Source organism: Pundamilia nyererei, unplaced genomic scaffold, assembly GCF_000239375.1.
Source record: "Pundamilia nyererei isolate P.nyererei 1_Seehausen unplaced genomic scaffold, PunNye1.0 scaffold00094, whole genome shotgun sequence".
Lineage (NCBI taxonomy): Eukaryota > Metazoa > Chordata > Actinopteri > Cichliformes > Cichlidae > Pundamilia > Pundamilia nyererei.
Genome location: NW_005187495.1, coordinates 1395060 through 1404698, shown reverse-complemented (window position 1 = coordinate 1404698; position 9639 = coordinate 1395060). Strand labels below are relative to the sequence as shown.

The following is a 9639-nucleotide window of genomic DNA, read 5'->3' as shown; positions in this document are numbered from 1 at the left end:
AGTCAGCACAACGAAAATAAACTCCACCTAAACTTGGTTCATATCTGACCCAGATGGACTGCAGGTCATAACTTCTTACCTGAAGTTCAGTTCACCTGACATTCTCGGACCAGCGGCCGCTTCGGGTCTCTCCTCTTGCCTCCCTTTTCCTTCATCCACCTGCTGGCCTCCACCACTTGCTAATGTTATTGAATCTGTGGAAGCTCCGCGATAGCCACCACACGAAGTAACGAATAACGAGCCTATCTAAATCCCAGTAACGAGTAACGCGTTCCTGGTTTTGGCATAATAACTAGTTACTGTGCTCGTTACCATAATAATAACGTAGTTACTGTAACGCGTTACTTAATAACGCGTTAGTCCCAACACTGAATATGAACACCTGTAGTCTTCAGCAAAGTCTGAGCTTTCTAAGGAAATTTCTTCAAGTGTTAACAAGCAAACCAAAAACATTGCTCTGAAAATGGTCGGGTACAGGGACTGTACTGAAAACAAGTGAAAAAGCAGCCAGTTTCCAAAGAAAAATTCAGAAAGAGCTTCAAAAAGCCCAAAGAACTATTGATCAAGACCACTTAATAAAAGACAAGTGCTCACCTAGAGTAGCTTGTACCACGCTTCAAAATAAGGCACTTCCTCTGATACAGGTGACGAGTACTGTTAACACAAAATGTGACAGTGTAAAAAACTACATTTTATGTTATCTGGGTCATATTCTGCTTACCTTATAAAAAATCTCATCCTTTGAGTGTTTAACTTTTGAAGCTAGAGTGGATTAACAACCACTGTAGCGTCATAAAATTAAAATAATAAAAGCATCGACCAAGGTAGTGATAGAAGTATGATTTCCAGCGGAAACCATATTTTGGAGCAAATTTTACAACTGTTTTGTCTCAATAACCGCTGAGATTAGAGTTCATTGACAAAATGCTTCATTAACTAGGATGGCTATAGAGAGACAGCGCCCTCTAAATGGATTGTGATGGTAATAATGGGGTCATAGGGACTCCTTGTCCTTGTTGATGTTATGTTGTAACCATGCTTTCTGTTGATATTATGCAGGTCCCTCTGCACTATAAGCTTATGGGCTACCAGGCTGTGTCAGCTTGGGAGGCATTTAACTCTTATATTCCCATGACTTTGGCCAGGCCGCTGCGTACTGGAGCTCCGGTAACTAAGCACCACATGTTTATTTATAATATATCAGCTATGTATTTATCCACTTATTTGCTTTAAAAATTGTCCTTTTTTTAGGACAAGCTGGAACCCAACAGAGCTCATTTTCCCATGACAGAGGACACCACAGCAGGAGAGCAGCATGATGAACAAGACAAAGATGCAGAAACAAAGGATGATTCCAGTCTCTCTTTCTGCGCCCCTGAAAATCTGCTCAGACCTTTTCCAGCAAACCCACTGAGAATCTTTGTAAGGCAGTATCAATCAGGTGCAAAATAGAGGTGCTTTTCTATTTATGATGAATGTTATTATTATTATGTTTCAGAACCCAGCTCCGGGACTTCAGACCTTTAAAACACCCCCTAAATATTTGGAGAGTGATTTGGAGTTTCATCTCTGCCCTCTGCCCAGGTAAGTTATTCTCACCTTTATGATCAATTTATTTCTACGAAACGTCAAACAGCTCATTCTGCTTTCAGGTATACGGTCCCTGAGAGCACATTGTGTGGCATAATGACCCAAACGCCACACACTCAGAAGAAGTTTCTCAAATGCAAGGTAATTTCCCCCTCATTGTGCAGTTCACGAGTTTCTTTCAGATAATTTTTGTGTCCCATATAGAACATGTCTTCAGAGATTTTTGGTAAAGCATGTTAAATAAACTTGTTCTTACATATTGAGCTTTATACACCATGTCTCATTCACAAACCACTATTTTCTATGTCTAAGTAGAAAAGTATCTTGCCCAAAGATATGTTTGCATGCAGAATGGAGCAGCTAGGGATCAAACCACCAACCTTCCAATTAGTAGATGCACTGCTTTCCCTACTGAGCCATAGCCATCCCACAAAACATAGAAAGTGCTTTTCACTTGTAGTTGATCTATCAAAAACGGCTCCCGTTTTCTGTCTGAAAATTGACATGTCCAGTGTAGCTCAGTGTGATCCCACCAAATCAGCTGATGACTCAGCTCTTACCCTTCCTTCTACTCATCCAAGTGGAGGATTTTAAGTAGGCAACACTGTTTAAGCTGCTGTAGCCATGAGCAACAGTTGCTGTAAATCTGCAAGCCACTTTGCAACCCATCTACATCGCAGCTCCTACTGTCACGCTGGATCTGACCTAATCAATATCATATCTGCTGTCAGTGATGCCTGATCTGCTGTGTACCGGGCCTGGCTCCTGCTCTCTCCACCTCTGGCTTTACACATATGCACACTGAAGGGCGGACAGGTCCCAGCACAGAGCCATGCCACCAAAAATAAATTACTGCAAATGGGAAAATCAATCATCTTCTGACTATAGTGGTCCTGACCGAAATGTTTCTTTTTTTCATGATTTATAACAGGAAGTGATCCCTGGGGTTATGAAGTGGAAAAATTTGGATTCTATCACCTTGAAAAGTCTTTCAAACCAGCCCGCTCTCACCAGTGACTGTGCTCCACGCAGGTTGGTCAGAAATATTTTGTCCTCTTTGCTTTACAACGTGAGCTGTGTGTTGAGAAGAGTTCAATCTGGCCGCTGACACGAGTGAATCAAAACCTGCAGCTGAACTTTTCCACTACATCACTGTTTATGAGATGTGTCGGGTCACATTTTTCTTCTTATCTGCTAAACTAGGCGGCAAAAAATGACTTCATACCAAGAGCAGATACCCAAACGTTAAAGAGAAGGTTCTCATGTTCTCAATAAGAGTGTCCAACTAGAACAGTGTCGGTTCATAAGTTTGTTTATGGTACTTGTTTACAGAGGAGAAAGTGGCTCTTGTCCATTTCCTATGTGAAAGAATTTGATCTTTTGACCCACTCGCTGCCAGACCACTTGAAAGACAGCGTTTTCACAAACTACATCAATATATTAAAAAAAAAGACAAGTTACATAAGCCACAGACTCATATTGGTAGTTAATAGTTACCTTCTTGGATATAATCCTCTTTCTGCAGTTTGGGATTCACTCTATCATCTCAGTATTCCAGAAACACGACTTCTCACTATCTTCCAAAATAAATATGTCATGTCACATCCACACTGCTTCCAGCTCCTGCCAGGATGCAGGATGTCAAACTCTCCACTTGTAATCAAGATAGCGGAGTTCCTTTTACACGCAAAGAGTTGGAGAAGATGGTTGTACTTGAAGCACTTATGATTTTGGAGTTAAAATGCTGGGCGCCATTTCCAGCTTTATAAAACAAAGTGCTGTTATTTTAAAACTGTCCATTTAACCAGATAGTTGAGAATAGTGTTTTGATCAAATCAGAGGTTCTAAACGCTGGTGGGGAGAAAAGCCCCACTTAAATCTTCTTTTTCACTTAGCTCTAGTGTAAATAGCCAGACTTAGGGGTTTTTACAGCTGCGATTATCCATTATTTTTACTTATTTTGAGGTAAAATCTGAGTGTCTATCTGTAAAGATAGAAAGCTTCTTCTGATTCTAAATGTTTTCTCCTTTGCTATGTATATCTGTGTGCGCATGGAATCTAGGTCATACAGTATGGAGGCTTCCCTCACGCTGCAAAATAATGATTTATTCAATCCTCAGTCTAAATGGGCAGTGAATAAATGATGATATTTTTCATGTAGTGTATTAGTGAACACAGCATTGGGCTGTCCTGTTCTATTTGTGGTGGGCTGTGTGCTTCTGTCTGCGCCCTGTCATAACTGATACCAATCAGGTGTGCAAAACACTCTGTGTGTCTGACCTTTCTCAGGCCTATACCGCCATGTGCATTGTAATTTGTCTAGCATGATAGAGTTTCTTGTTTAAAACCAATTTAAGTACCAAAGTGAACATTGGAAAGCTAATGAAGCAGCACTCCTCAAAAGATCCGAAGTCATCTCAAGTCTTTGTTTGACAAGATGCCTGCATAATCTGGGCAACCACAGTTCATGTGGTGCATTTGGGAATGTGTGGGTTTGAAGCTCTGCTGCAACTCTGTCTTTTTACCTTTCTGCCTGCTATCCTTTTTTTCCTCACCTGCCTTGTGCTGTGCAATCAGAGCCAAAGGAAAATATTCGCTTCATACTTGTCAGTACCTACTTATCTGATAAGTGTAGATATATAATTCTTTATTCGTGTAACAGAAAGCTTTCCGTCAGCATTCCTGTTAGTCTTTCCTATCACTGGCTACAGCCACAGAATCTGCAGGTAGCTTGTGAGTGGCCACAATAACTGGTGAGAGCGAAGTTGACAGAGCCATGAGTTGTAACATGATTTTAAATACTCAAAAGGACAGTGGTGTGGGTACAGAGCTTTTTAAGAACCAAAACCAATAATGCATGAGAGTAACTACCTCTTACAAAGTGTAGTATTAAGCATTTACACAGAGTAAGTGCCAGGTTAACACACATTACAGTTAGCTAATTATCCTACGCTCGCTAATGTTAACATATGTAACATGAACAGTAATAGGAACACAAAAAATGCAGATACAGTCCACAACTACTGGGTGTAAATATGCAGTACTAATCATATATTTATATGCATTTAGTACTAGATGTAACACATTTTACATCTAGCTAAAAAGGCTGTCTAACTAGCCTTGATTTGCTAATCTTTAACCAAAATCTTATTTCACAAAAACATAAATGCAACCCAGGCCAGGTCACAGAGTCTTTATTTGTACATCCTTTGCCCCATCATTACAAAGTTGCTCTTTAATATTTTTAAGGAATCCCTGGTTATTCTGTGGTATCACTAACATTTGGCTTATCAGTGTTCTTTTTTTTTTGCCCCTAAGTGGTTTCAGCTTTCACTAAGGAGCACCTTTATCAAACATGTTTGAACTGAGATATGAAACCACCTTAAGCACTCCTTTCATCTCAGTGAGACTGAGGAGCTATCTGAAAATTATCTCAATTCATCTGATGCACGGTGGTCCAGCTCTTCAGGGGAAAAAGCGCTGTATGTGTGTGTTTCCTGTATAGATCTGTCAACTACAACACAGAGATACTTCCACTCACCGCAGCTTCTCCTCTCGCCAACCTCCCTGATGATGATGTGGCCCCGCTAATGGACACACTGTAAGTAGATGAGGCACTATATTGATCTTTGTGCTGGGAGCTTCTTTTTTTATGGGTCTCATGGGAAAGTGCTCCTTTGATTATTTCACTGTTTGTGTGTAACCTCATGCAGGTGTGAAGGCTCAGGAGTCCAACTGACACCCGAGATGATCAGAGCAGAATTCTTGTGTGGAGAAGTTCTCGTCTCCATTAGCAACCTTGACGCAGGAAAGACAACCGTGTAAGTGTAGGTATCGTGAGCGTGCAGCAAAGCTAAAAGATTACTCATACATACAGTCTGGAAGAGATTCAAGAGATAGTTTATGGCATGATGAATGGATGTTTACATGAAGGAAGCCCTTCACAAGCAATAAAAGGGATGAATGCTCCTTTGCACACACATAGATATTTTGGAAAAGACAAAACACATGTTTAGTTTGAAGAGGGGAAGTTGTCAGGATATACCAACCATTAAGTTAATAGATTGAATCAGTTCGTGTACCTAAAGTTTGTTCCAGCAAAAGCTTCCTGGGAGCTGGGAGTTTTTTTTAAGTGTTGTCATAGCAACGAAACTGATCTTTAATCTATTCAGCTTATAATCACATTAGATGTAATATATTGTAGCAAATATGTTCTTATATCACTGGTCTATGCTGATAGCGCCATTTCTCAAAATTTAATTTAGAGGCCAAAAAATATTTGTTTAGGTTTTCAGGATTTTATGAAAAACATAAACACATTAAATAAAATAAAATATATATATATTTTAAATAGTGATGATTAATGAGGTAATAATGATACTGTTAATACTACTGAGTAGGGCCCAACTAATATAGGAATAGGAGTAGCCCAGTAGCGATACTGATATTTGATTATCTGAAAACAGCAAATATAAACAAAAGCCAACCTACTAGTGAACAGCTTTTTTTTTTTAATCATACAATTAAAATGAATGGTAATGCTTGAGTTGTTTAAACATTACAATATTAAACATTTTAACACCTGTAGATGGAAAAAAATCTTATTTTGGAAACTTATTAGCATATGCTAGAAATCATATGGGTTTTCTTTTTTGGGTTTCACCAGTTGTAAAAGAAATTTAACAATTTGCTCAGTACCATTTGCCTCAGTCTTATAATGGATTTATTCGTGCTATCTCTCCTTTTGTTAATCTTTTTACAGATTTACTCAGTGCAAAATTGATGTGACATAATTGATAACTACTCACATTTTAAAAAGGCAGCGGATATGTTTTTGTTTTTTAAGCTTTAATTTAGTTTTTATCATTTCTCATAATTTTTAAGGTTTTTTTCTAAATTGTCGTTGAGAAATTAGGAACGATACGTGTTGTACTCGCTACGACAGCTGCTCTTCTTCCATCTGTAAAGTTAAATTGTTCTGTCCCAGGCACCAGAGGCAGCATCACATTGAGGCGACCTACAGGTCTGAGTTTAACCAGATGGGAAAAAGAGTGATGACTAGACTGAAGCAACTTGGAGTCACTGACAGAACTTCTCATTTACCTGAAGAAGACCGTTAAAAGCCGAAGCCTGTGCACACACATCCTATACACTCACATGAGTAAACACCACTGCAAGACTACAGATAAGCATTATACCCATCCTACTCACTCATACAACACTCTCCTTTGTTGGCCCTGACATGTCTTTGAAATAAAACCTGGTTACTTTCCCACCCACTCATAAGCCTCCTTTCTACCCACTCAAAATTACCAGTGAGCTCCCCTACTGTGCTTTTACAAAGCCTGAAAATTTGTTATCCCTCCACCTACTCAGATTCATATATAAGCATGGCTGCATTTTACACACCATTACCTACATTAAATGAAATATGATCGTTCTGCATTTTATATTTGAATTCTTTTGTAAAAGTTTATTACAATTAAATCTTATTATGTTATCCACCAACATATAATGCTTGATGTTTGACCACTGACTCTGACTCTGTGTATTTTCCATGTTCCTGCTGTAACATGACATTTAGATTGAGCCTGCACTGATTAGAGTCAGCTATTTGTCTGATGTGTAGCTACCTGAAGAAGAGATATTATTTCTGTATTTATTAGGAACATCAGTTCAACATTTATATTTTTGTGGCTCTTAAAGAATAGATGCTTAGGTCAGTAATTAGTTACCAAAACAGCTGACTGGCTGTGAACTCACTGGGTTGGAGTCCAGTTCATACGTGTTCTCCGACCCCTAGAGGGAGCTCCAACTCTATGAGTGTTATAAGGGTCTCCACATTTATTTGTCCTTCAGTGAGTATGCTCGCTTGTAATGACTCTGCTGTAGAGAAATACAGTAGAAGTGCAGTATATGAACTTGTTTTACAGACATGCAAAAAAAGGGTCAGATTTTTTTGACATGGGGTTGGGTGCAGTGTACTAAAGCCCTTAGCCATGATCCTTCACTGTCAGAATGCATTGAGGTGACAGTGAAGCGTGGTCCTGATTTCGCCTCAGCTTAAAAAGGAGAATTCGACTCAGAGATTAAGTGAATTATTATCACTCGTGTTATTATAGTCCTATTTCACTCTATAGCTTAAACCGAGATATGAGCCGTCTGCCTCAAAAGAAGCCTATAGCCACAGATTAAATGCATGTCTGTCTCAAATGAAATATGTAATAGACAGCATAGTAATAGTAACAGGCACCATGATGTGTGTGTCTGCGAGTAGGAAATAAGGAGTTGCAGTACACCAACATATTACAGTTTGTATCAGTCTTTCACCCAGCAGTCTGCATCTACCAATTCCACAGAAAACACATCTACCACAGTGCCGTTTATGGCTCACGTTACACTAAAGCTTTCACCCCGTGAATACAGGTGCTTTTATTCGTGTCTCCAGTCCAATTGAAAAATGGGACAAAACACTCAAAGACTCAACAGTGAAAACGGGAACTCTTTAGCTTCAGCAAGCTCAATTTGTGCAGCACCCCGTGGTAAGAAAACAGCTTCACTCCACTGACACGCTGGTCACGATGACCCGATCATCCCCTACAATCTCCCAAAGAGGACAGAATCAAAGCAAGAGGTCCTTTCGGGGGTAGAATCTCCCTCTCTCTGTAACTCCATCAATCACAGTTTACAACCTGCAGCAACAGCCTTGTTCTCTGGTTTCTAGAACATTCCCCTTCATTTGTGCATACTTGTAGCTGCTCTTCTTCTTGTGGAGGCTTTTCACCTGACATGTTTCACTGAGTAATTTGCCAACACTTAGGTGAGAAATTGTGCTGGGTTTTTGCCTCAGAGTAGTGGCTCCTCAGAGATACAACGTTCTCCCTCAAATTCTTTGACAGGGCAACCGCAGCAGCTTCTGTGAAAAGCTGAACAGTCCTTGTCTGTTGCTTGGAATGGCTTCGAGGACCTGAGCTGTGCAATATTTATTTTACCTCATACTGTAGTGTGCAAAAGAATCTCGAGTCACACCTCATTTCTTTGTATTTTTCTTGGAAAAGACAACATGGGTCGTTTATTGAAATGTGTGCAAACTCACGGAAGTACAGTCTTCTTCTTTCAGCTGCTCTCACAGCAGGTCATGCGCCTCCATCTTCCTCCTTTACTACATCCATGAACCTCCACCAAGAGCCTCCTCTTTCCCTCCTGCCTGGAAGCTCCATATTCAACATCCTTTTTTCAGTGTATTCACTATCCCACATGCCCAAGCCATCTCAGCCTTGCCTCCCTAACTTTGTTTTAACCACCCAACATGAACTGTCCCTAATATATCATTTCTAATCTAGTCCAACCTGGTCAAATCTCCACACACGCAAAAATAGTTTGTACAAGTCTGGTATGACCACCTTTATTCTATTTGTTATTATTTATTCTAACACAGCCTAAACTCAGATAGGCAAGCTTTCTTGGAATTTCTTTAAGTAGCTGAAAGGCATTCAAAGCTTTTCTTTGGATGTTTCTGCTTTTTGTTCTGTTCTCTGTCATGATGATCACACACTGCTTCAACAGTGTTGACGTTGGGGTCTGGGGAGGCCAGTCCATGACTCATTGTGTGTTTTTCTATCCAGCTATGCTTTTACTGCACTGGCAATGTATTTGGCATTATTATCATGCTGAAAAATGACAACATTGCTATCAAGCACCTTCCAGATGGTATTGTATGCTGGGTCCTTTGTTGCAATCATAATTCCATCAGTTTTGCCAAGAGCATCATTGGCTGAAACGCAGCCCCAAACCACGACAGAGCCTCCACTGTGTTTTTTCAGCACTCACTGTTGTACTGCTTACATGAACACTCATACATACTAATGATGGCCTGAACCAAACATTTGGCATTTTTCTTATATTTAGTTAAATCTCTCCCTTAAGATTGGATTCTTGACAGTCACCCTTCCGCTGAGACTACCTCTGAGGAGACTTCAGTGAGTAGTGCATCTCTTGTGTCCTATGTCAGGTCCACCATTTGTCCAATATCCTCAAAATCCAAAAACA

The 9639-nt window shown here is 39.9% G+C and overlaps 1 protein-coding gene across 1 annotated transcript in view; it reads left to right on the top strand.

Moving 5' to 3' along the window:
• cfap221 (cilia and flagella associated protein 221) overlaps positions 1–7092 on the top strand; it is a 29855-nt gene extending 22763 nt beyond the window's left edge. Inside the window, exons 18-25 of the mRNA XM_005739844.1 lie at positions 1060–1167; positions 1252–1422; positions 1499–1584; positions 1653–1731; positions 2522–2622; positions 5096–5191; positions 5304–5411; positions 6578–7092. Coding sequence (XP_005739901.1) covers positions 1060–1167; positions 1252–1422; positions 1499–1584; positions 1653–1731; positions 2522–2622; positions 5096–5191; positions 5304–5411; positions 6578–6710 — 882 coding nt within the window. The 3' untranslated portion in view covers positions 6711–7092. The remainder of the gene's footprint in view (positions 1–1059; positions 1168–1251; positions 1423–1498; positions 1585–1652; positions 1732–2521; positions 2623–5095; positions 5192–5303; positions 5412–6577) is intronic.
• Positions 7093–9639: the final 2547 nt, after the last annotated feature.